Source organism: Mauremys mutica, chromosome 17, assembly GCF_020497125.1.
Source record: "Mauremys mutica isolate MM-2020 ecotype Southern chromosome 17, ASM2049712v1, whole genome shotgun sequence".
Classification (NCBI taxonomy): domain Eukaryota; kingdom Metazoa; phylum Chordata; order Testudines; family Geoemydidae; genus Mauremys; species Mauremys mutica.
Window position 1 is genome coordinate 13,477,488 of NC_059088.1, and position 26,745 is coordinate 13,504,232.

Below are 26,745 nucleotides of genomic sequence, written 5' to 3' on the forward strand. Positions count from 1 at the left end.
CCATGGATTTGGACATCTCGGTTCATTATTCAGTTCTGCCAGGCTGCTTTTGTGACCTTAGGAGAGTCACTGCATCTCTTGAGGCCCTAGTTTGCCTGTCAGTACAATGGGCACCATAATCATCCCTTCCTATGGAGATTGTGACATCTAGGGCCAGGGACTGGCTCTGGCTGGGCAGCACTCGGCACAACAGGGCCCTGATCGCAGCTGGGGCAGGGCCGGTCTCTGGCTGCATCTGGGCAGGGTCCAGCCCACTGGCATCTCATCTGCAGGCTCTAGCTGCTCTCAGACCCCAGCTGCTCCCAGACCCCAAGTCCCCAGGATGCCGATGCCCCAGCCGGGTCGCCCCACTGCAGCTTCACACAGGCGCTACAGGACTTTCCCAAGCGGCCGCGAGGGCTGAGGCTAGGCCCCGCGCTGCCATCTGTGCACGTCCCCGCCCCGCGTCCCTGCTCCACCCGCCCTGGCTGGTGTCCTCAGCCTCACTTCCCGCTGACATCAGCTCTTAAGTGGATCACGCGCAGCCTGGGAGCCCAAGGCTGATGCCACGCAGGGTGACCTTGCTGAAGAAGCGGCTCTTCCTCCCCGTCATAGCCACATTGGCCACTGGGTGGCAGCCTGGCATTGCCATTTGAATCAGCTCACCTGGCCTAGATTTGAAGAGGAAAATAACAGGACAGCTCGGTTGTGGTCTAGTGGTTACAATAGCAGGGGAGCTGGGCACCAGGACTCCGTGGTTCTAGCCCCACTTGTGGGAAGGGAGTGGGGGCTAGTGGTTAGAGCAGGAGGGCTTTGCTAACCCCAGCCTGTGTTCTCCCTCCTGGAAAAGACACCTGTGTTAGTGGGAAGGTCCAGAGTCATGCTGGGTTCCTCAGGTGTTTCACACACAGGAGGAGCAGCTGCTACTTCCCCTTCTAAGGGAAAGTAAATGGATGGTGCAAGCAAGTGCCAGTGGGTAAGGATAATGGGAGGTTGTGGGGAGCAGCAGATGGGGTTTTCACAGAACTAGCTTAAGCCCCACTATCACTTCCATCCTTCAAAAGCCCTTTGCCTCCTGTGACTCAGTTTCCCTTCTATCATACATGGGTAATAGATCTGAGCTATGGTACTTTCTCTACCCCACCCCTGGCTCCATTTCTCTATCATCTCAACCACCAGCTGCTTGTCTGCTGTTCCTGGCCTGTTGGTGGGCCCCCCCCCCCCCGGGAGCTGTCACCCCCTTCTCTGCTGCCAGCCTCCATCATCTCCTAGTTATATCTTTCAAACTAGGCCCCAGGCCAGCCCCACCATGACATTATCTGGGTGCATAGGGAGCCACACACCCTGTGGGTCACTCCTGGCTCATTGTTGGTCTGTACCAGCTGCAATTGCCTTGTATAGTTCGATTGTAGGATTGCCTTTTTGTGCTGAGTGGCTCAGTAACTGTTTCCTATCTTTTAACCCCCACCGAGGAATAAAAAGTCAGTTTTCACCATCACAGGAAATCTGTACAGGGATCTGTACAGGGACTGGTGCTTTTGCTGTATTCCCAGCTGACTGGTAAAAGGGGTAAAGACTGAGGTGGCAAAGTTTGCAAGCAACACAGTTACGCAAGCTAGGGAAGTCCAAGGCTGCTGCTGAGAAAAAGTTACCTAGTTTAGCGATGTCCCTTTGTAACACCAAGGCAAGTGAAATTCAATGTTGACCAATGCAAAGGAATGCACAGGAGAAACAGGCCCCACGCTGCCCCCCAAATGGAGTCTTACGTGCTGTCCCTGCTCACAAAAGGAGAGGTAGGTATTGTGGACAGTCCTCTGAGGACAGCAGCTCTCATAAAGCTAACAAGCGTTAGGAACGGAAGAGACAGTCAGACAGAGAATATACCATCGGGGGTATAAATCCATGGTACGGCCACACCTCGAATACTTGGTGCAGGTCTGTGCCCTGTCTCAAAACAAAAATTAGAAGTGGAAAAAGGTGCAGAGAAGGGCAACAAAAATGGTGTGGTATGGAACAGCTCATATGTGCTGAGAGATTGAAAAGACTTGTCCTGTTCAGCTTAGAAACAAGGTGACTGAGGGGGGATACGAATCTATAAAATCACGAACGGTGTGGAGAAGAGTTAGGGGTGGGGACACTAAGAACTTGGGGTCACTAGGAAGAGAGCAGGCAGCAGGTGTAAGACAAGCGTAAATACTTCCTTCCCCCAACAGCCGGCCAGTCTGGGGAACTCACTGCCAGGGGATGCCGGGAAGGCCAAAATTATACCTGGGTTCAACAAGAGAACTAGTTAAGTTCAGAGGATAGGGCCATCGATGACTTAGTCAAGATGGTCCAGGACAAAACCTCATGCTCTAAGGGTCCCAAAAGCTCATTGCCAGCAGCCAGGACTGGACAGGGGATGGATCACTCTGGAACTGCCTTGCTCTGTTCATTCCCTCTGAAGCCCTTGCTCCTGGCCCTTGGCAGAGAACGGGAGATTGGGCTGGAAGGACCATTCTTAGGCTTGTGACATACCTACCCCAGCGAGGTCCTGGCAGGAGGCTGGGGCTGCTAGAACAGAATTCCTCTGCAGAAGCCAAGAAAGGCAGAGATATCAAGACTCTAGGGTTGGAAGTCTGGGCCGCCATTTTCAAGAGGCGCTGCAGGCTCTGATCCAGGGGGTGCAGGCTGGCTATTGACCCATTCACGCTTTGGAACAGCGCTTCAGCTACACCCAACAGCTTAGAAGCAGGGGGTGTTTTCTGGGCAAGCACTGGCAGTTCAGCATGTGGGTGCCCCAGCCTCCGGAGGGGACATGCTAGGAAAGCACATACCAAGCGCAAGGAGCCCAGCCGCTGCCAAGGCCCAGCACCCTGCTTCGGGTGAGACCAGCCCTTTGCCAACATGGTGACATGCCAAGTGAGGCATAATGGAGACCTTTATGGAGAATCTGCAACAGCTGGTCGACTGGTGCCAAGCAATGAGGCAAGGCTCTGAATGGCTCCATTCAGAGATGAGGTGTGGACAAGCCCCCGCCCTGGCTGGGGAGGCAGGGACTGCTGGCCTCCAGGCTCTAGAAGAGAGTCATTATGAAGCACCTGAAGGTGGCCCTATCAGCAATGCTTTAATTTCTCCACCCCACCATGGTAGGACACCCTTGACCCAACCCCTTGCACAGAGACAAGACCAGACAGCAGCTGTCAATACAGATCCCAACCCTGGTTGGGGGTGACCTTGTGCCGATGGTGCTCAGTGGCAGTCCATGGGCCACTGGTTGTCTACAGACAGGTGAAACATTCAGCAGAGAAACAAGCAATTAGAGAGGTTGCCCCCATGAAAAACCTGCAGCTATGTGGTTTGCAGATCAGGACCCTGTTAGAGCCGCTTCAGGACCTACTTTGTGCTTAAGGCACTGTCTGGGCCTTGCCTTGATTTCCCCTCCTCATGTATTTAGGCTTAGCTCTTTGGGGCAGGGATCGTGTGTGCAGCACCTGCCACTACCGCACCGTCCGAGTGGAGGTGCTACTGCTCTACGTTTGCAGTCCTTGAGGACTACACAAATAGTCTAGCACTGAAACCATGATCTCATTCGGGCCCAGGCTTCAGAACCAGGTGGGAATAAAGGATCTGGACAATTTCACCCATGTTTCCGCAACTTTAGGTGGCTTTTATTTCCAACACTTATGAAATCTCAATGACACTACCGCCAGAGACCACTACTAACCCCGGACTAGGCTCCTTCCCCCGGGGAGGCGTTGGTGCAGTTTTCTGGTTAGGCGCACGCAGGCCGCTGTGAGAGCAGGAGTCACACACGCACATGGACACGCACGAAGGTTTACGGGGACAGACGAGGCGCAGCATTTGGGGCCGTGTGGTTGAAGCATTAAGATAAGATGGATCTTGTGGCCAAATATGTCTAGAGGGGGGTGAGGCGGATTCTTCAGATGGCCTGGAATGTAAGTGGGACAGGCGCTCAGTTCTCCTTGGTGTACATGTGACTCAGGAGGTCTGCAACCCGGTTACTGTAGCCATATTCGTTGTCATACCTACGGGAAGAGACGAGGGACAAGTTCAGCTCTCAGCCACCTCACATACCAAGTGGACAACCCTGACCACAAAGGAGACCCTCCCAACTGGATGTTTCCACACGACCTCTAGGGGGCTCCTGGTTTCCCATCCCTATTGCCTCAGCCACATGCCACTGACTATAGGCCTCTGGACCAATCAAGGATGGTTGGAAGAAGGCAGAGGTAGTAGAGGACCTTGTGCTTAAGGCATTGACTGGGACTCAGGAGATCTGGGTTTGTCCTCAGTCTTCCTGTGTGATCTCTGGCATATCTCCGGTTCTTCTCCTGGAGCTTAGCTTCAGGGCCAGTGACCTCACTAGATCTGGACTGGGACCCTCAGATTTAGTCGTTCACCCAAAGGTCTTCAGCTGGGTTATGGGGGCCCTTTGTGCATGGGACTAGGCTAAGGCGCTCCAAGCGTACTCTACAGCTAGGGGAACCCAGACACCTCATGCCAGGCAAGCAAGATGCAGTTGATGAAACCCACTGGTTCTTGACCTACTCTGGAGAGTGGTCACTGGACTCCTAGAAGGCTGGGGTGGAGGAGTCCAGCATGCTCGAGAGGCTGGTTTTCAGACCCCTCCCTCTGCTTAGGACCAAGTGCAGTATCCCTCTGCCAGGCCTTACCAGGAGATGAGCTTCACAAAGTTATCATTGAGGGAGATCCCAGCTCCAGCGTCGAAGATGGAGGAATGACTGTCGCCGATGAAATCAGAAGAGACCACCTGCAAGTGAGGGGGGCATGCGTCAGGATTGGCTACTGGGGCATTTGGCTTTAGTTAGAGACGCAGGAGCGGGAAGAATGTGTACAGGCCAGTTCAGTCGGAGACTGGCCTCCCTTGGCCAGAGGTCCCCAGAAGCAGCTTTGATTGCACCATAGGCTGCACATCAAGATTTAATAAGGCTGAAGGCCTAGACTATTAAATCAGTCTTACCATTGGTATAGCACAGGCCACAGAATGTCACCGTTACCCCCATAGTCAGCCCAAGGACTTCAGATAGACAATAGCATTTCAGTCCTCAGGAGACTCAACTGTTACATGCCACCAGCAGAGAACAGGAGAGACTGAGATGCCACCAGTGCCTGAGGTCCCATCCATGGCAGGGAATTGGATTGACAAGACCTGCCCAGATGATCTATGCCCCATGCTGGGGAAGAAGGTGAAAAATGTAAGTCCCTGCTGATTTGATGGGGTTGGGGAAGGGGAAGATTCCTTCCTGACCCCAAATGCAGTCAGTTTGGCCCTGAGCATGTGAAGACACCAGCCAGGCATTCAAAAGGGATTCTCTGGCCCACCAGCCTGGGGTCCCAGATGATGTTTCAGAGGAAATGAGAAGGCCCAGATTATATCCAAAAATTTCTTCTTGATCCCTCCATGCAGCCAGCTAAAGCACTGAATGGCAAATCCCCAGAAGGCCCGGAAGAATCAGTAGCAACACGCCAAGCCAATGCGTACCAGCGTGCTGCCCCCATGAGCAGGCCCTAGATAGCTCTGTGGATACAGAGCTGGCATTTGTCACGTGCTCCCCTCCACTGGGACCCAACCTGAAGCAACGCTTGATGTCATCTGCGGCCAATGTTTTCCCTACCAAGGAGGTTCTGCCAGCCCTGCTAACATCACACTGCTTCATTAGCATGGTTCATCTTCAGTGCCCTTCAGACTAGGCAACTGGCTGATGTGCTGCATGTGGGCACCAGTTGAGACAGGAAGTGAACCTGGATTGACAGATCTGCAGAGGGAGGGTAATGAGCTCAGCAAGCAGAACTCACCCCCACTTCTGGCATCAGAGCATCCCCTAGCAAGGCCTAGGGGTCGGCATGGGTTACAGCTCAGATCTCACCCATGTTGCTTTGGCCTCCACACCCTGAGTCCAACCTTGCTGCCAGCACTCAAGATGGCTGCGCCCATTCCCTGCTCACCTCATCTTCTGTGTACCCCAGGATCCCAGCCATGGGGCCCTCGGAAGCCTTCTTCATGGCCTCTTTGATTTCAGCATAGGTCGCCGGCTTGGCAAGGCGGCAGGTTAGGTCCACGACGGAGACGTCAGAAACAGGCACACGGAATGCCATGCCGGTGAGCTTCCTGTGAGGAGGAGGGAAGTTCAGCCAATGAGAGAACCAGCAAGGACAGCCTGTGAGCAAGACACTGATGGCTCTAGAAGACCAGTCTGCAGTTCTGGAATTGGAGCCCCAAAAGGGAGACCCCCGGACCCTCCCAACAGAGATGTAGTGTTTGGGGTTTTGCTTAGCCAACACTGCTAGCACGTCAGCCACCATGAATGGTACAAGCTTCTAAACAGATGTGGTTTGCCCATCACCATGGCCACCTCTAGGAGCCAGAGTTTCTCTCCCAGCCACCATCTGGCCTGTGGGACGTCACCCAGCCACCTGGGGCAGGATTGCTACAGGGAGGCCTAGGCCAAAGACTTCTCCTGCTGCCTGCTCACTGAGACATGGCCCGTACCCGTTCAGCTCTGGGATGACCTTGCCAACTGCTTTGGCAGCACCAGTGGATGCTGGGATGATGTTCTGGTGGGCACCCCTTCCGTCACGCCAGGCCTTGGCAGAGGGACCATCCACGGTTTTCTGTGTGGCAGTGTAGGCATGCACTGTGGTCTGAAGGTCGAGAGGAGAAGCATGGTTATGAGCTGGTAGAAGCTAGAGAGACAGTCACCTGTTCCTGCACACAGGCGAGCGGCTGGGGGTCAACAGCACACAGAAGACTTACCATGAGTCCTTCCACAATGCCAAAGTTGTCATGGATCACCTTGGCCAGAGGCGCCAGGCAGTTGGTGGTGCAGGAGGCATTGCTATATGGGGAGGGAAGGAGTCAGACTGATGTCTAGCAAACACCTGCTACTGAAGGAGTGCCAGTAGCCTGCCTAGTTGAGTTCCCATTCCCACCACCACCCCCATTTCTCCCTGGTGTAAGGGAGACAATAGAAACCATGCTGATTAGGATAGTCTTTGCTCACACATCAAGGTGGAAGCTCACCTGCCCTCCTCTTGAGGGGACAATCTTCCAGCACGAGCTGTCTATAGGCCTCTTGCTTCCCAACTGTATAGCACAAGTCGCTAAATTCTTGTCTTGGGCCCTTTCCTCAGGCACATGTCCCCAAAATGGAGGCTCTCAAACATCCCTCCAATCCCAAAGGGCAGATCCATACCCTCATCTCTCCTTGGCCATGGACAAGCCAAACTCAGGAGATCACTCCAAGCCAGTCTGAGGAGCAACTCAGAAAGCCGTCCCATCCTATTGTCCAACTCCCCGCCACACATGATGGGGGGGAAGCAGGTCTTACCTGACGATTGTCATGCTGGATGGGTCGTACTTGTCCTCGTTGACACCCATGACGAACATGGGAGCATCGGGGGAGGGGGCACTCACTACCACTCGCTTGGCTCCACCTTGTATATGGGCCTGTGGAAGAGGAGGCTAATCACGGGGGATCCTGCTATGCAGAAGGTCAGGCCAACCTCATCTGGAGGAGTTAGGCACTAGCAGACCTAGGTGTTGATGGAAGACTCCATCACACCAAGGTCTTGGATGAAGGCTGCCCAGGAGAATGGCATCCCAGGCACAGCCAGGCTGTCCTAGCCCTGTAGTGGCTCAGCTTGTTAATTCCCAGTCAAGGAGGACAAGCAGGTGTCTGAGCCCCACATGCCAGTCAGCCATGGGCTCTGAGCTACCTAGCTTGGTGCAGGAACTAAGACACTCACCGAAGCTTTGTCAATGCTGAGGAAGACTCCGGTGGACTCTACAACGTAGAGAGCTCCTGCGTCACCCCAGGGAATCTCACTGGGCTTCATGCTGTAAGAGACAGCAGACCAGGGTTACTGCCCCAAGGGCCGGCTACTTCCAGGAGGTCAATGCACATGTTCAAGCCCAGATGAGAACTCAGTCCCAATTCCATACAGCTTAAGGGAGTGGTGTGGGACCCCCAGCCTCCAAGGACCTCGATACACCAGCCCCTTGGCACCCAACTCTTCCTTTGAAGATCTGTCATTTCTAGGGTGACAGAGATACAGCTGAGTGGAGACTCATCAGCAATCTGGAGAAAGGCTGGTCTTCTGGTTTCAAGGCACTGGACAGATACTCTTGAGATCTAGGTTCAACTGCCAGCTCCACCAGACCCCCTAGTGTGTGGCTGCTCAGATCTGTGCCTCAGTTTCCCCCAACCTGTAAATCTGTCCTTTCCCCTTGCTCACAGGGGGCTGGGAAGAAAAGCCTATTAGTACTTGGGCGGCAGACACCACAACGATGGGCTGCACACAAGTACCTAGAGATCACTGCATAGCTCGGTCAGGTCCAAGCCCCATCCCTTCATTCGCACTAGCATGATCCTTCAGGGGTCCAGACCCCTGGATCTTACCCTCTAGATGCTAGGCTCATCTCCTGAATTGAGCTGGATTCTCAGAAGGGACTTCTCATCTAGTCTGGTCTGTATAACAGGCCAGAGAATTTCACCCTGTACTGAGACCAATCACTTCTGATTTGGCATGAAACCCGACGGACATTTCCAGCTAGCCGTGCTCTCAGCTCAACCTGACGGGCTTCAGAGTCAGGGGAGGTGTCTCCTTTACACTACAGATTCCCATCTTGAAGTGAAGCAGGCAGCTCTAGTGATGCAGGAGCAGATAGGACATCTGGGCTCTGCTAGACTGGTACGAGTCTCGTAGTTGGACACGCTATATAGGAAAGCAGTTATTTCTCTAGACACTGCTGAACGATGCAGTGTACAGGAGTTGCTGACTGTACAGTGCAATTCTACCACCTCTGAAGTGGCACATGGCAGCTGATTTAATGCCAATGCTAGCTTCCTGTCCTAGACTATGTACAGGAAGTTCACCCAGTTTCAGCTGGCTGTAGTAAAGGAGTTTTAGCCTAACCATCAGAACGCTGGAGTGATGCCACCATAGTGCAGAAAGGCTCTCAGGACTCAATGCTCCGTTTTCCCAGCTAGCCAACAGAAGACAGCCCTCCAGCCATTTGGCAACCATTAGCACTGATCCACTGTCGAAGGACCCTCACATCCTGCAGCACCATGCACCTGGCTCAGAGGTCTCCCCTCCCAGTGTCGAGCAGACTGGCCCTGCTTAGCTGCAAGATCCCAAGCACTATGCCAGTGATGAGTTGCCAGGTTCTAGCCCCCACCCTGTACTACATAAGAACGGCCAGACTGGGTCAGACCAAAGGTCCATCTAGCCCAGTATCCTGTCTTTTGACAGTGGCCAATGCCAGGAATGAACAGAACAGGTAATCAAGTGACCCATCCTGCCGCCCATTCCCAGCTTCTGGCAAGTAGAGGCTAGGGACACCATCCCCACGCATGCTGGCTTACAACCATTGATGGGTCATGGAGGATAGGTCCATTCAGCTCCCCCTACTCACCACTGGAACACTGAGATCTCACTGCCATCCACCACCAGCTTGCCATCTTCAGCCTTCACCTCGCCACTGTAGCGCCCGTGAGTGGAGTCATACTTGAACATGTACACCTGAGAGGTGAGAACGTGTGAGCCTAGCAGCCCAAGCCTTGGTGGAGTTACCCGAGGCAACTGCTGTCATTCAGCAGGGGAGTCTCCCTAACTGATCAACTCCACTTCCATCAACTGCAAAAGGTTACGCCGGTGACCAGTTCTCTTCAAGAGGGGGGACTGATCAGCAGCAAACCTCTGGCTGTGCGGTAGAGCAGCCAGCATGAAGACTATCCTCCAAGTAGATCCAGAGGAGGACACCGAATGAGGGTGCATCAGCACAGAGAGCAGAAGAGCCGAGCTCCCTGAAAGCTAAGGGGTATGGTGCCTTCAGAGTCCTAGCACTGAGCAATCAAACCCAACAGTGACTGCAGGATGGGTCCTAGACAAAGCTGGGCATCAGAGATGCAACGGCTCCTTCGCAACCAGCAGCTGCTGTATACGTAAGGCCAAGAGAAAAACCCAAGTCTCCCAGCCAGCTTCTCAACAATGGGAGCTGGCTTGGACTGGAACGCAAGGATCAAGTCCCAGGTGAGGCAGCTCAGAGGAAAGTTGGCCATGGCTGTGAGACAATGTGCACCCCATATTTACTATATGGGGATATAATTATGGCATGTTTTGTACAAAATCTGCCTTGTGAAGTATCAGTGTAAAAGGCTGGATCTGTTGAACATTAATACCCTGTTGGATTGGATGTGCTGTCACTGCATGGGGAGCTGTGAAGTCCTGCTCTGTTGTGAAGCTGGAAGCACCCACACAGAGGCTTTCAGGTACAACAATGAAGAAGCTAGACAGTGCTAACGGCCCCATTAAAGGGAATCCACATGCCCAGGGACTATCTCCGGAATTGTTTACAACTGAGGCTTCCCAGAGGGCATTGGAGGATGCTTGGGTGGGGCAGACCCCCACATCATGTGCAAAGATCTTTCTAGCAAACTGGAAGAAGCTATAAAAGTGGGAAAGTGACACCACCACTTGGCCTGGCTTCCCCTACAACACAACACCTGAAAACACCAGAGGAACCAAGACTGAACTGGGGAAGGGGATCCCAAGCAGGAGAGAATAATTTGAGCCCGCGTAAGCAAAAGCTGTAACCTGCTTGTACTAGCTAACAGGGGGAGACTCCTTGATTCAAATCCTATCTAGTTTATAAATTTTAGATTGCGTTTTTGTTTTATTTTGTAGGTCATCTGCTTTGATCTGTACGCTCACTTAAATCACTTAAAATCTTTTAAATCGGCTTTATATTTTTTACCTAGCAAAAAACACTGTTTTAGAAGTGTTTGGGGAATCCGCTCGTGAACAAAAATGGTGCATTGTCCTCTCCACATTGAGAGCGGGGCAGACGGGTAATAAACTTATACCGGTCAGGCTTCTGACTAGGCCAAGACAGTACAGCTCTGGGGTCCTAGACTGTGACGCTGGGGGAAGCTGGCTGGAGCCTCTACTGTTTGCTTCTCAGCCACTTGTGAACTTTCAGGTAACTGAATCTGGGTGTCCAATACCTGTGTAGATGTTTGTGAGAGCGCAGGACTGGGAAAGATCTGCAGCTAGTTACAGCCGCAGTGTGAGAGGGGACCCAGATTGGTATGTCAGAGGGCTCGGCAGTACCCCAGTTCCAGGCTGCACTTCAGGGAAGCCAGATACAGGCTGAACAAGGCCCCTCAGTCCTCAGCTCCCGTCACACGCTGATGTGCCAGCTGGCCCATCCCACCACGCCGCAATCACTATCTACATAGGGTTGAGGTTGGAGATCGTCCAGGGACACTGAGAACTAACTATGGGAGTCTGAGCTTCTGAGACATGCAGAAGAATGTCGTAGGCAGGACAGTTTAGCCATTGGATTGAGGGGCGGTAAAGTTACCATGTAGTTGAGGTCAATGAAGGGGTCATTGATGGCCACCACTTTGAGTCCCTTCTCCAGGCAGGCTCGGAGGACCAGACGCCCGATACGGCCAAATCTGGAACAGGAATGTTAGTAGTTAGATAGAGTCCCGTAGCCATAGTCCCATCCAGGGAGCTAGTCATGAAGGGACGTCTCTTCCATGCCGGCTTTTGAGCTTCCTTAGCCATTAAGAGCTCCCCCACGTACTTGCAGCACAGCCAATGGGAGCTCAGTCAGCAGGGCTTCCCCATGACTGTCCAATCACTAGGACATTAAGCTACCCCCTTAGCTTTGCATTCTAGTGGTGCCCCCTAGTTCTGATCTGGTAGTAGCACAAGCCAGCCGCCCTAACCACCTTGGAACAAGTTCCTCCATGAATTCCCCGACATAACTCCGCTGCAGCTGCCGGATTGAAGTGCTTCAAGATGACAGCCTGGTGACCCCTGATGTCACCTCTGGCTAAGAAGGCAAGAACTGCATTGTTGGGCTCAGTCATTCATTCAACACCACTACTGCTGTGAATGAGCCAGGCTCTTCCCTGAAATTAAGATGGCTGCCAGTAAGTGGGTCTGCTGACACCAAAGGGGCAGAGAGCCAGGTACCACTTTGAATGCAGGGTGCCTCCGAGTGACTTGCAAAATGAGTGGAAGCACCGCAAGGTTGATTTTACCATAGCTGCCTGTTACGGCCAGCACTTCTTACGACACACAGCAGAACTTCCCACTCCTGCTGCACTGGGCGGCCCCACCTGTGCCATGGTAGAGGGCTACAAGTCCTGCCCTCTGGGCAGCATAAGAGGGAGTTTGGGGCCTTACCCGTTAATCCCAACAGTGAGCTCAGACATGACTGGTTCTACTGGTTTCTCTACCGGAGCCGGTTCCTCAACTTTCTCCGGTACGGACGGTTTTTGGGACTGGGAGACCTCAAGTCTGGAAGGAAAAGGAGGAATCAGAGCAGAGACTGGGGCAGACGCCAGTATAAAGATACCAGCAGACAGGCCTTTTTGCAAGGGAAAACCACAGCTCCTTTACAGCAAGTGGGAACATGGGATTTGCCCAACTACGTCAGTCCAGTGGGTCCATCCAGACCACTATCCCAGCTCCCCCCATGGCCTGTCCTAATTTCATTAGAGGAAGGTGCAAGAAAGGCCCCCTCGAGGGCGGTGATGGAATAGCCTGCCCATGGTAGGAAGTGTCTTCCTGACCTCCTTTAGAGGTCGAGGCTTATGCCCTGAAATCTGAGGGTTACATCCCTTCCAAAATCCTATTTTAAGAAACCCTCTGAACTCTGGCTATTCTACGCCCTTCCTGAATCCCACTCAGCTCTTGGTCAAAGTGACCTCTTGTGGCATCGAGTTCCGCAAGCCAGAAGCATGGAACAAAACCATCTGATCAGTTCTAAGTGTGCTGCCCATCCCACCCCTTGTTTGCACAGGGGAGAAGGTGAATAGCAGCACCCAGTCCAGTCTCTTTCCCATTCCGGAAAGGGACAGTCCCAATCCTTTCATTACCCATCTCGTGGTCCCTCTATTTCTGCTCTAACCTTTGAGATCCGAGTGATCCAGTCAAGGGCACCCAAACAATCGTGCTACACAAACAAGTGTTTTACTGTAGTGCCTTGGGCTGATCCAAAAACAAGGCCCCATTGTGCTATGCACCGTAAGAGCAGCAATCTGTGTGCCCTGAAGACCTTGGTTTCAACAAAATTCAATCTGATCTATCCCATTCCTCACACACTAGCACCATTTGCTTTCCAGGGGCGACTGCATATTGAGCAGGAGTCTTGAGGCTTGTCCAGACAGGGGTAGCGGTTTCAGAATAAGGTAGGGTGTGAATTTAAAGCCTGGGAGCTATTCCGGGAAGTGGCCCCCCAGGGAGCCAATCCCAGAGTAGTTTCAGAGAGATAATCCAGAATAGCTTCTGCAGAACAGCTCCCTGTCGATGAATCCACAATGAGGCACAGGACTATAAATAAAGTGACATTGTATTCAAGATGCTGCCTCCGTTGTGTCTATCAGTCCTGGCTATCAGCCTGCCCCAGTAAGGTAAAGTTACACTAGTCAGCCTACAGGTACAGCTAGGGAAGCATGAGCTGGATTCTATGACGACTGTTTTTAACAAAGCCCCAGTGGAGGAGTCTGTTGCATTAGACAGAAGAAGCTTCCTTTACTTTGGCTATGGCTACACTGCATCAGAGGTGAGACAGCAGCATGCGCAGGCCTACCTGATCTAGCTAGCGTGATGAACAGCAGCTGCAAAGCTGACGCAGCACAGACTAGCCACTCCAGTCCATACACAGGATCCCAGCTCATGCTGAGGTTTCACTGCTGTTATTCCAGCTGGCTAGATCAATGCTTAGGGCCCTACCAAATTCACAGCCATGAAAAACACGTCACAGACCATGAAATCTGCTCTCCCCCCTGTGAAATCTGGTCTTGTGCGCTTTTGCCCTATACTATAGGGATTTCACGGGGAAGACCAGCGTGTCTAGAATTGGGAGTCCTGACCCAAAAGGGAATTGCGGGGGTGGGCTGTTGTATTGCCACCCTTACTTCTGCGCTGCCTTCAGAGTTAGGCAGCCAGAGAGCAGTGGCTCTTGGCCAGGTGCCCAGGTCTGAAGGCAGCACCCTGCCAGCAGCAGCACAGAAGGGTGGCAATACCACACCATGCCACCCTTACTTCAGTGCTGCTGCCTGCAGAGCTGGGCAGCCGGAGACTGGTGGTTGCTGACTGAGGGCCCAGCTCTGCAGGCAGCAGTGCAGAAGTAAGGGCAGCACAACCCCCTCTACAATAACCTTGTGACACCACCCTGCCCCCCCCCCGCCCCCCCAATAGCTCCTTTTTGGGTCAGGATCCCTACAATTAGAACTGTGAAATTTCAGATTTAAATAGCTAAAATCATTAAATTTATGACTTTTAAATCCTATACTATGAAACTGACCAAAATGGACCATGAATTTGGTGGAGCCCTATTAATGCTGTACGTGCTACAGTCACACCTCTGAGTGCTGTGTAGACATACCCAGATTGGGACAGAGACCGAGGCCCATGCTTCAAGGGCTTAGATGCTACCAGAATACATAGAATATCATCTACCAAATAGCCCTGCAAATTTACCCTGGGATCTGATCTCCTGGGATCAAGTTGTTTGAGAGATTGACGTGCAGAGATCACTATCTGCTCTGCATTTTGAAGGTCACTATCTGCTCTTACTAAGGAGGATCAAATCTTAGTTTAAAAGGGAAGCCCGCAGTTATTTGCTTATCACTACACACAGCTGTAAAGGCGAGCAAGTCCCCAGAAATATAGGCCAGAGTAAGGCCCACGTGTACTTAAGTTCCCCCTAAGATTCACTTAAATCAGAGCTTACCTGAAAACTTTGACACTAACAGATGATCCAACTGACTCCTGGCTCAACGGGGAGTTACAACGCTGCAGCATTTTGCTGGCTGCCCTAGCTACTGACTGGAGATACTGAAAACAGCGAGTTCAAGACACTTTTTAAAACTGAGCTTTAATGTAATCATTGACTCTACTGAGCTCTATGTTGCTCTAACAGTTAGTGCGGGTCTTTTAGAGAAAGGACCCAGACAGAGAAGTCGTCCTTAATTTCAGTTCCTTTGACATTGATTTAGTCCCATCATGGGGTCACCAGCTCTGACCCTGCACAGCACATGGGCCCATCTCCTGCAACAGCTACTCACGTGCTTATGTGCATGAAGCACATTCAGATGGAGCGTCCAGAGACGGGCTACTGGGCCTTACATTCCACGATTTCAGGGGAGGCCTCTGTTTTGTCAGGGCAAAGTCAGCCCAGCAGAGGCTAGGCAGGGGAAGGGCTTGTGGGCTGAGTGCAGGAGTAGATCTAGAATGCCCGTAATTGACCCTAATCAAGTCAATTTCACCTCTAAGACAATTCAGGGCTCAAGTCCTTCCCGCTGTTCCCTGGCCTCAGGCAGGTCAGGGGCATCCTTGAGGGAGGTCTCAGCCCCTCCAACTGAGGAGAGGATTTGGGGGGAAGAAGGCCTTTCTGCAGACCCCAACCCAATCCATGATGGGGTAGCAGCAATGAGTCCCCACCCCCTCCCAGCACTCTGACAGGATGAGCCAGCTAGGACCTTCCCAGAGCAGGTTTCAGAGTTAGTGCAACACAGATGCACGGGACATTACCCCTGCACTGCCCCGCTATTGTTTCAGGCTCCCTGCAGACTCAGATGCCGCCATGTCAATTGTGCTAGGGGAATGCGCTTTCATGACCCAGAGCAATACGAGTGGAAGCCCAGCAGCCAGGTCATTCACTAGGCAGGTGTATCAGAATGAGGCCTACTAAAGTAGTGGAAATACACAGCACACCAAGCCCCTGATAGCACAAGTACTTTGCTAGGCCCATTTACACAGCCCTCTGCTTCCATCAGCTATAAATCCTGGTATGATGCTGCCAGCCATCATCTTGCCTCTGAACCAGCAGAATATAGCATCAGCCAGAAGATTCCCAGAGGCCCCGCTCCACGACATCAGTTACAAGGTCAAATGGCAAAGGTGAATCTGGCATGAGGCCCCGCTGGGGAAGAAGAGAGCACTCTGCTTTGTGTTTACACTGAGCCTGAGCCTTTTGAGAGCTAAGAAATCCCTCTGGAGTCTGTCCCTCAAAAACGAACAACACACACAGAACAGCAAGTGATTCATGCATCAAAGGCCACTTCATTTCAGGGACCAGTGCTCTTAGCAAGCAATCTGAGTAGCTCACATCCGCAACCCCTCGGTTCGACAGCCTTTTATCCAGGCCTCCCTCAGATACAGAAGCAGTGAGACAAGGGTTAGTGCACTGGATTGGAAATCAGGGTTCCCAGGTTCTGGTACCAGTGGGCATGACCCTGTCCAAGGTCACACCATGTCTGTGCCTCAGTTTCCCTATCTGTACAAGAGTGGGTGAATGCTGCATTTTAACTGGACTCTAGGTTTTAACAGAGCTATCAGCATATGACTGAGTCATCCTGTCGCTTCAGAACCAGACAGTCTCAGACTCCCCCCAGATCTCAATTAAGTCACATACCAAGAAACTAAGGCAGAAATCACTAGCACTGACTGAATACAGTCATAGAAATGCAGGGTTTGGAGGGGACATCAGGAGGTATCTAGTCCAACCCCCTGCTCAAAGCAGGACCAATGCCCAGGCACATTTTTATCCCAGTTCCCTAAATGGCCCCCTCAAGGATTGAACTCACAACCCTGGGCTTAGCAGGCCAATGCTCAAACCACTGAGCTATCCCTCCCCCCCAGCATCTAGCCAAACCACTAAAGGCTCTGTCTAGGTCTTACATGCTGCCAACCCTCTGCCCCACAAAAATCACAGTAGGGACTGGGGCCTGCAGCGCTAAGATAAACACTCAGAAATCTCACAGGCAAGCCATCTGATGGACTAGTTTTTGAAACCAAACAAGGCGGACAGCTAACCACAGATGCAGCAGATCAATGCAGGCAGGCAGAGGGTTTGGCTTGAGCCCTGATGGGGCGCTAATATCCAGCCACCACCAAAGAATTAAGCCACCTGTGAGTGTGCACTCAGCACTGCAGACCTCTGATTGCAAAGCTGGGGTGGGATTTATTGTAAGAATTCAACCCCCCCCCCCCAAATCAGAATCCAGGAGGCTGTAAAATAAAATATCGAGGCAGCAGCTGCTAGAGGCAGCAGGTGGCATTTCGCTTCAAGATGGCCAGCTCTGCAAGATGGAGTCTGCAGCAGAGCACGGAGTGAGGATCAGCTCCCAACACCCCGCTTCCACCAAGCGTCGCTTCCATTCCCAGCAAAGGGACCATGGCCAGCTCTCTCACTCCATAGCTACTAGTCCTGAAATTTAAGACCATGGCTACATGATCACTTGTTTTGCTTATTTGGCAAAACATTATGTTGCTCAGGAGTGTGAAAAAACCACCCCTCTGAGCAACACGAGTGCTCATGCCAGCAAAACTTGGGTGCACAGTGCTAGGTTGGTGGGAGAGCTTCTCATTTAAGTGGTTTTATCATGTCAACAGGAGAGAGCTCTCCTGTCAGCATAAAGCAGCTACACAAGTGATCTTACAGGGGCACAGCTGTACCAGTACAGTTGTGCCGCTGTAAGTTCCCTAGTGTAGACAAGGGCTAAGTGCGGCAGGAAGGGCCAGCTAATATGGCTGTGCTGCCCAAGGAAGAGAAGGTGCAGAGGACGTGCTGTTCTAGAGGCAAGAGGACTGGATCGCTCATTTCTGCAGCGTCACTGCAAAGCTACGCTTGCCACATAAATGGCGGGTCTCCGTTTTGGCACGACTCATGTGACCCCCATCTATATCCTTGCACGCTCTGATTATCCATCAGACATTTGTATTACCATAGCAACTAGGACTCCTCAGGGAGTAGGACCCCCTTGTGCTAGGTGTCCATCACCACGGTCCCTTTCCCAGTTGCCCCCAACTGCACGGGGAATACGTAGCTTTAGGGCCTACGCACAAAGGCCCTAAAGGAATACAAGGGATCTTAAAGGCAGATAATCTGCACCAGCCCAGCGAAGGTTTTAACAGAACTAATGGCATACGACTGAGTCATCCTGTTGCTTCAGCACTCGACAGTCTCCAACTCCTCCGGATATCGATTCAAGATAAGCTGGCCAGTCTGTACTGGCCGTGAGGGGGGCGGGGGGGGGCAGAAGAGAAGGGAGAAGAATGTGGCCTCTTCCACCCCACTGCAGGCATTCTACCGCAGTGACATTGAGAGGTCAGGACGAGGAACGCCAAAACCAGACGAGAACGCATTAGGCACACGCCACAGACGCTGCCGTCTTCGCTCAGGCACGGATAACCGGCGTCAAACCTCAGAGACTTCACAAGCATCATTATAAATGTGGTGAGCTGGGGAGATGAAATGACCTTGGAAGAGTCAGTAGCAGAATAGAACACAAGCCACCCAACTCCCTCTGCTTCCACCACTAGACCGTGTTGCCTCTGTAAGACAACTGGCACCCACCTTCAGGGCCGCCAAAAGGGGCAATTTGCCCCAGGCCCCACAGGGGCCCCCACGAGAGTTTTTCGGAGCCCCTGGAGCGGGTCCTTCACTCGCTCCGGGGGGCCCGGAAAACTCTTGCAGGGCCGGGCCCAGGAGCTTCTTCCGCTCCCGGTCTTCACGGCAGAGGGTCCTTCCGCTCCGGGGCGGAAGGACCCCCCCACTGGCGAATTACCGCCAAACCTGGACCCGCCACCAAAGTTCAGCTCGGTCTTCGGCGGTAATTCGCCGGCGGGGGGCCCTTCCGTTCAGGGACCCGCCGCCGAAGTGCCCCGAAGACCCGTGGTGGGGGCCCCCCACAGCCGAATTACCGCCGAAGACCAGGCTGCACTTTGGCAGCAGGTCCCGCTTTGGCGGTAATTCGGCGGCGGGAGGCCCCGCCGCGGGTCTTTGGGGCACTTCGGCGGCAGGTCCCGGAACAGAAGGGCCCCCCGCCGCCAAAGACCCCAGGCCCCCGGAATCCTCTGGGCGGCCCTGCCCGCCTTGGTACTTGTTCTGATCGCTAGGTTTCCTCAAGCACAAAAGCTGGTGTCTGCTTTCCCACGCCAGAGGACGCATCCAGTTTCACCTCCGGCAGACTTCCAGCAATCAAAAACAGGAAATCTGCTCAGTTTAGATACTCGCTCAGCACCATGGCCGAGGGTCACAAATATGCTCTGTATGCACACCCCTTTTTCTTCTGAAAGGAGGAGGCAGGAGAGAGAACAGCTTGCTGGCTGCAGGTGCTGGTAGAGGCAAGAGTGCCTCCCTGGAGAGGAGCTATAAATGTACTTGGGTCTCTGGGGCCTGATGTACTGATGAGAAGTGCTAGGTAATACAAGTGTAGATCTCAAAGCACTTTACAGAAATTGCCTCAGTTTCCCCATCTGTGAAATGGGGGGGGGGGGTAAAGAGGGGAAGTGATTTGCCCAAAGTAGCAGGACCTAGTGGATAGAGCACAACTCTCTCCCCACTGTCTACACTAGGTTGCGACAGATCAGCATTGTAACGGTCAGTCTTGAGCAGGATTACAGACAGCCGTGTCTCGCCCTCCCACCAGTGGTGGATTTTAAGCTAGATGCCATACATGAATTAATAGGGAGAGACCGCCTCTTCTGCAGAGGGGAGGGGCATATGACATCGGTAGTGGTGCAATACAGCAGAGGGTGGGCAGTAATATTGCAGTCTGTTCTCCGAGAGAGGCACAATTTTGCTGTGGGGAGCGTGCCATCTCCTGCCTGTGCAACTGCTACCCCCACCTAGCTCACATGGAGGAAAGGGAACAATATAATCTCACTGGAAGTACAACAGTCCGGAAGGAAGCGGTTTAAATCCCTCCAGGATCAGGGGATTTTCAGCACCCGCTGTCTGTCTAAGGGGTGCAACTGGAAGGACAAGCATGCTAGCAATTAAACGCTTCCCGTATCAGAGGGGGCAGGGCACAGGAAGGAGAGCAGAGGGCCAAGCAGCAAGGCCAATTCCCTGGAGGTATTCTGGGCTGGGTTGGAGGGGCAGGGGGTCTAAGCCAGCTCCAATCCAGCATATATGAGGCTTGGAGGGACAAGGCCTCAAAACAGGAGACGCAGCTGCGGCCCCCCCCAGGGTTTAGTCTATTTAGGGTGGATTCTATTTAATTAAGCAGCACGGAACCCACTTGACCTGATCAGCAGGGAGATGCTGCCCATTGAAGGTCTCCCACATGGGGAGGCCATGGGTGGTCCAAAGGAAGAGGAATGCAGCTGCCCATCCCCCCACAGAAGGATGGGCTCATTTCTTGCATGACTGCAGGGGGTGACTAGAAGGTAAAGCCTCCTGCGGCCTGGCCCTGCCTGGAGGGGGAGGGGAGGCGATGCAGAGTCTGACTGGAGTTTCCCTGCTGTTGCCATGTTTCTAGAGAGATCCATGGTGCAAGGGCACCACCAGGTCACAGTTTGCATCATCACCCTCCCCTCCATCCCACCCCCCTTTGCAGACATCACCCCCTCAAGCTGCCCCAAACACATGGAACTGCTCCCCAAGCAGATCCCTGCACCCCCCTCCCCACCCCAGGGCACCCGGATTCCTCCCACCTCAGAGCTGCATCCCTCCCTTACCAGATCGGGAACTGGGGTGGTGGGGGTTCCCTATACACCCCTGGGCCCTCTCCCATTTACACTTCACCCTAGATGCTTGTTCCACTCTCATCCTACCCTCTGACATGACATCCCCTCCTCACAACTCCCTGCACATACAGTGCCTCAAGCTATGCCCCCAGCCTCCTCTCCATCTGCAGCTCCCCACAGCTGCAGTCCCTGCCCCACAGCCCCTCCAGTTCTGCCACTAACCCCTCCCACCCAACTCCTCTACATGCTGCCCCTCAGACCTCCTCCTGGCCCCTCTCCACATCACCCCACAGAACCCCCAGCTCTCCACCCCATGCAGCCATCAACCACTCCAAATCCAGCCCCAAAGCCCTGCTGTTCACCACAGCCCCCCCACTCCCCTAGCCCGCTCTGCCCATCACCACAGCCACACACACTTACACAACCACTCACTCACAGCTCCCCATCCCCCCACCCAGCTCACATCCAATCCTCCCACCCCAGAGCCAACCACCCTCACCCCAAATCTATCCCCTGCTGCATCCCCCACAGCTTCTCCCCCACCAGGAGCACCCTACTTCCAAACCCCACCCCCCCATATCTAGCATCTCCCCCACATCCCCCATATCCAGCCCCCCACATCCATCCCCTTCTCCCCCCCCCCCACACACCCCAAATCTATCCCCGGCTGCATCCCCCACTAGGAGCATCCTACTTCCAAGCCCCCCCACCCCATAGCCATCCTCCCATTACACACCCATCCCCCCATATCCATGCCCCCCACCCCATCCCCCACATCCCCCATATCCAGCCCCCCAACCCATCCCCATCTTCCCATTACACACCCAGCCCCCCTTCTCCATCCCCCACACGCCAAACTCATCCCCACACACCCTATATCCAGCCCCCCGGAACCCTCCCCTCCCCGTCACCTGCTGCGCCCCGCATCACATACCAGGAGCTCTGGTGTCTGGATGGCGTCGAATGAAAGGAGCAGCCACTCAAACGCCCGTTTATATACTCCCCCGCCCCTCCCTTGCCACGCCTCTCTCACCGCCTAGCCACGCCCAGCACTCGCTGGCGCGCGCTGTCCCCGCCCCACTCTTCCGACCAGCGCGCGCCTTAGTAACCGCACAGCGCGTGCAGGTCAAACCGTCGCGATGGAAAGCGGGCGGGAGGGGACGGAGAAAAAGCTTGCGGCCTCTACTGCGCAAGCGCCATGGCGTGGTCGCGAGGCGCGCTGGCGGTTACCAACCGCCGCGGCACACGCCTCCTCCAGGATCATCCACCCCGCCCCTCCCACTCCCGTTTTCATGCGCATGTGCAGATCCGTCTGCCCTGAGCATCCTCTGGCTGAACACCTGCTCGCGAGGGCTTCTGGGGATTGTAGTTTTCCTGACTGCTTTCTGTCTGATGTGAGCTGGACCCTGCAATACACCCCTGGGGGGAGGGCGGGAGCCAGGACTCCTGGGTTCTGCCACTGCCTCCCTGGGTACTGGACAAAACACGAGAGGGGGCGGGGTATGGAAATGAAAAGGTAGATTAGAGAGCAGGGATGGAAGAGCAGGCAACACAGTGATGAGGGGAGATTAATAAGACTGGGACTTTTCAGCTTGGAAAAGAGAGGGCTAAGGGGAGATATGTTTGAGGTCTATAAAATCATGACTGGTGTAGAGAAAGTAGCTAAGGAAGTGTTGTTTACTACTTCTCCTAACACAAGAACTAGGAGTCACCAAATGAAATTAACAGGCAGCAGGTTTAAAACAAACAAAAGGAAGTATTTCTTCACAGAACGCACAGTCAACCTGTGGAACTCCTTGCCAGAGGATGTTGTGAAGGCCAAGACTATAACAGGGTTCAAAAAAGAACTAGATCAATTCATGGAGGACAGGTCCATCAATAGCTAATAGCCAGGACGGGCAGGGATGGTGCCTCTAGCCTCTGTTTGCCAGAAGCTGGGGATGCGCGACAGGGGATGGATCACTTGATGATTCCCTGTTCTGTTCATTCCCTCTGGGGCACCTGGCACTGGCCACTGTCGGAGGACAGGATACTGGGTTAGATGGACCTTTGGTCTGACCCAGTAAGGTAGTTCTTATGATTGATAGATAGATAGATAGATAGATAGATAGATAGATAGATTAGATTAGATGATGATACAGGTACAGATAGATAGATTAGATGGATGATGGGTGTGTGTATGGGGATGCATAGATATGTATGGGGATAGATAGGTAAATAGATAGAGGAGTATGGGGACAGATACATAAACAGATAGATGGTGGGGTATGTGGGGATGGCTAGACTGATGAAGGGTGTGTTTGGGGGAGGATAAACAGATGAGGGGTGTGTGTATGGGGGAGGATTGACAGATGAGGGGAGGTGTATGGGGGAGGATAGACAGATGAGAGTATGTTTATCGGGTAGGATAAACATATGAGGGGATGTGTATGGGGCATGGATAGACAGATGAGGGGAGGTGTATGGGGGAGGGTAGACAGATGAGGGGTGTGGGAATGGGGGTGAATAGACAGATGAGGGGTGTGTGTAGGGATGGATAGACAGATGGGGGTGTGTGAATGGGGGTGGATAGACAGAAGTGGGGGGATGGCTAGGGAGATGAGGGCTGTGTATGGGGGAGGACAGGCAGATGAGGAGATGTGTATGGGGGATGGATAGACAGAAGAGGGGATGTGTATGGGGGATGGATAGACAGATGAGGGGATGTGAATGGGGGTGGATAACAGATGAGCGATGTGTGGGGATGGATAGACAGATGAGGGTGTGTGAATGGGGGTGGATAACAGATGAGCGATGTGTGGGGATGGATAGACAGATGAGGGTATGTGAATGGGGGTGAATAGACAGAAGATGGGACGTGTATGGAGGATGGATAGACAGATGGGTGATGTGTGAGGGGATGGATGGACAGATGAGGGGGGATGGCTAGGGAGACGAGGGCTGTGTATGGGGAAGGATGGGGGTGATGCTGAAGGAGAGGGACAGCTGGGCACTGTAGATGGATCCCCGTGCCGGCTGGCTCCCTATTCCAATGCTGGAATTACTCAGAGGCCTCCCATCCCCCCAGCCGGTGGGGGGGGGGGGTGCATGCGCGAGCCCGCGGCCCGCCTGACGTCAGCCGAGAAATGAGCCAGCACAATTGAGCTGTTAATAATTCAGGCGACAGCCGGTGGGGGGGGGCGGGAAGCAGCTGATGCTCTCGTCCACCGTGGCTGATGCCTTTGAAAAGGCCAGGCCCGGAGGAGAATCCCGCTGCCATGGCAACCCCCCGGCCCATCACTCACACAGCATTGGCATCCCAATACGTCCGCCACAGCCCGCACCCCCACCCAGCCCCCCTAAATAGGGGGGGTTAACCCTCTATGGGCCAGAGGAATTGAGCATCTACAGGAGGCTGGCCATGACTCAGCACAGATCACCCAACTCTAGCCTGGTGGTTAGGCCCAGCTAGGCCAGACTAGGCTAGAGAGAAGGGCCAGGACCGTGGGAGTCAGTATCCCCTGTGCTTCCTGTTTGAGGCATGATGAGGGGGAATCAGAATGAAAAAAAAAACAAGCCCCCAGGTCTTGTGACAATTAGGAGCCCAGACTCCTGAGTTCTATGTCTGGGAGGGGAGCAGGGTCCAGTGGTTAGATCAGGGGAAGGGGAATTAGGACTCCTGGGTTCTTTCCCCAGCTCTGGGAGGGGAATGGGATTGAGGTTTTTCGAAGGAGATGCTGAGAGTCAGAACTCCTGGGGTCGACAGTAGCTCTCCCCTCTGCCATATTGTTTGACCTGCAAGGCACAAACATGACCAGTAAATCATCCCATGACCAGAAGTCCGCAATCCTTTGTGAATGATGTTAGGGTTAGGGGAAGACCGCCATCTTTCACTGTGTGTTTGTGCAGCACCTGTCCTGGCACAACAGGGCCCCGATCTCAGCTGAGGCATGGACCGTCTCTCTGTGTGTTTGTGCAGCACCCGGCACAATGGGGCCCTGATCTCAGTTGGACAAGCCTGGCACAACCATTATGATCCTACATACATTTAACATCTCTGAGTTAGGGAAGAGCCCGACTGATACTTCAGGATCATTGCAGGACTAAAATAACGAGCCCATCAATGAGCAAAGCAAGAGAGAGGAACCAGCATCCAAATCATTAACCCGCCCACTAATGCAAACCCTGGCATGGACTGCCAACATGACCAGGTATCTGTCTGTCCTAGGGAAGTTACATCTCAGAGCAACGACCTGTCCCCTACTCAGGCCACCCATCCTTTGGTCCTGGATGTGGTCTTTGGAAATGCAGAACCCTTCCCAGAGGTTGACACTCCCCCCCCCCGCCCTTTCTCTGCATCTGAACGAAGCTTCATTGGAGGTTGCCTGGGTTATCTTGTTCCAGCTGTGACACTGCCTGCGTTTGCAGCTTTGGCTGCAGACATGCCGTGGGGGGTGGGCCAGGCGGTGGAGAAGAGACTAAAAATAAATCATCAGGCCTCACTAGAGAGAGAGGGAGAGACAGAACATAAGAGGGCAGGAAAAGAGAGAGCGAGAGAGATGGAAGAGAGAAGAGAGAGAGAGTTGTGTTTGGCGATAGATTGATAGATAGATAGATAGATGATGGGGTGTAAGGGATAGATAGATAGATAGATAGGGTATCTGGGGATAGATAGATAGATGTGTGTAGTGGGATAGTTTGCTTATGAGAATGTCATGTGGGACTGTCTCAAAAGCCTTACTAAAATCAAGATATATCAAGTCTATTGCTCCCCCTCAATCCACTAGGCTAGTTACCCTCTCAAGGGAGGAAATTAGTTCAGTTAGGGTTGTTTTCTTCTTGACCAATCCGTGTTGGCTATTCCTTATAACCCCGTTGTCTTTTAGCAGCTTACAAATTGATTGTTTAATCATTGCTTCTGGTATATCTTTGCAGGTGTCGAAGTTAGACTGACCAGTCTATAATTCCCCGGGCTGAGGTTATCTGTGGCTTGGATCACCCACCATTGTAAGCCCATGTCCCAGTTTGTTAGCTCTGCATCTGATCTTTTGGGGGTGGGCTGTTTTGGCTGGGAAAGGATTTCTCAGAAGCCCTAGGAGTCAGGACTCCTGGGTTCTATCCCTGGCCCTGGGAGGGGAGTGAGGTCTAGTGGGTCAGAGCAGAGGGGGCTGGGAGTCAGGACTCCCTGGATTGTGTCTCCAGCTCTGGGAGAGAAGTGGGGTCTAGTGCAGGGGTCGGCAACCTTTCAAAAGCGGTGTGCCGAGTCTTCATTTATTCACTCTAATTTAAGGTTTCGCGTGCCAGTAATACATTTTAATGTTTTTAGAAGGTCTCTCTATAAGTCTATAATATAGAACTAAACTAGTGTTGTATGTAAAGTAAATAAGGTTTTTAAAATGTTTAAGAAGCTTCATTTAAAATTAAATTAAAATACAGAGCCCCCTAGACTGGTGGCCAGGACTCAGGCAGTGTGAGAGCCACTGAAAATCAGCTTGCGTGCTGCCTTCAGCACAGACATGTGCCAGAAGTTGCCTACCCCTGGTAGAGCAGGGGGAGGGTTGGCAGCCAGGACTCCTGGGTTCTAGTTTTGCTTTTAGAAAGATAGATGGACAGAGGAGATCAAATGGTCCCATGGATAATAGACACAGAAGGAGGTGATAACAGAGAGGGGGAGATGGAAGATAGATACAAGGGTGTGTATGGGGACTGATGAATAGGTAGAGGGGTGTTTTGATTGAGAATGTTTTGCATTACATATATTCACTGTAATGAATGTGTGCATCCCTGCTGCCCCCTGCTGGAACGGATGAACCCTGCTCTCTCTGTGCGTGTGGTCTTTGTGTGTTTGGTATTCTGTGTGCGTGTGCGTGTACACGCACGCACATACACCTTCCTGCTCCTCTTTTGGCTAGAATCACAACTATTCCTGTGTGCCCATGTCCCCGCACTGCTAAAAGCCAGTGGAGAGTCCCGCCTCTCCTGCAGGCCGGGGCTCTGGCTGCAGGGGGCTGGGGAGCTCGAAATTAACTAGGGCATAAGCTGTGTGTGTGTGTCCTGCTGCCTTGTCCCGGCTTGTTTGTGCAGTGATGGGTCACGCAGTGCTGCATGTGAGCGCACATACGTCCCTCTGCTGGGCAGGCTGGGAATTCACAAGCTGACGCACCTCGGGGATTCAGTGCGCTGTTTTATGGGCAGGCCAAGCTGTGCAAAGTGCTGCCAAAGCACAGGGAAAAGACAGCCCATCGGGATCTGCCAGAGGCA

The 26,745-nt window shown here is 53.1% G+C and overlaps 1 protein-coding gene across 2 annotated transcripts; it reads right to left on the minus strand.

The window, feature by feature from the left end:
- Window positions 1-3,607: 3,607 nt before the first annotated feature.
- GAPDHS (glyceraldehyde-3-phosphate dehydrogenase, spermatogenic) lies at window positions 3,608-21,523 on the minus strand. 2 transcript variants are annotated; one of them, XM_044991272.1, is made up of 12 exons: window positions 21,440-21,476; window positions 14,762-14,865; window positions 12,208-12,321; window positions 11,372-11,468; window positions 9,422-9,528; window positions 7,750-7,840; window positions 7,332-7,450; window positions 6,758-6,839; window positions 6,494-6,645; window positions 5,950-6,112; window positions 4,656-4,753; window positions 3,608-4,007 (listed from the first exon to the last, which is right to left on the minus strand). In XM_044991272.1, exons 2-12 carry the CDS (start codon window positions 14,830-14,832, stop codon window positions 3,935-3,937), a joined length of 1,167 nt encoding a protein of 388 aa, XP_044847207.1. In that variant the 5' UTR covers window positions 14,833-14,865; window positions 21,440-21,476; the 3' UTR covers window positions 3,608-3,934. The 2 variants fall into 2 exon arrangements, with proteins under 2 accessions (XP_044847207.1, XP_044847208.1); XM_044991273.1 differs by lacking the exon at window positions 14,762-14,865 and having other exon boundaries at window positions 21,440-21,523.
- Window positions 21,524-26,745: the final 5,222 nt, after the last annotated feature.

What these genes read in the sequence shown, in the direction of transcription:
- GAPDHS (XM_044991272.1), bottom strand. Translation starts at nt 14,832, where the DNA reads ATGCTGCAGCGTTGTAACTCCCCGTTGAGCCAGGAGTCAGTTGGATCA. An exon ending in TGGGGTACACAGAAGATGAG is followed by an intron (nt 4,754 to 5,949) that starts GTGAGCAGGGAA and finishes CCTCACTTGCAG; the next exon opens with GTGGTCTCTTCTGATTTCAT. An exon ending in TTTGTGAAGCTCATCTCCTG is followed by an intron (nt 4,008 to 4,655) that starts GTAAGGCCTGGC and finishes CTCTTCCCGTAG; the next exon opens with GTATGACAACGAATATGGCT.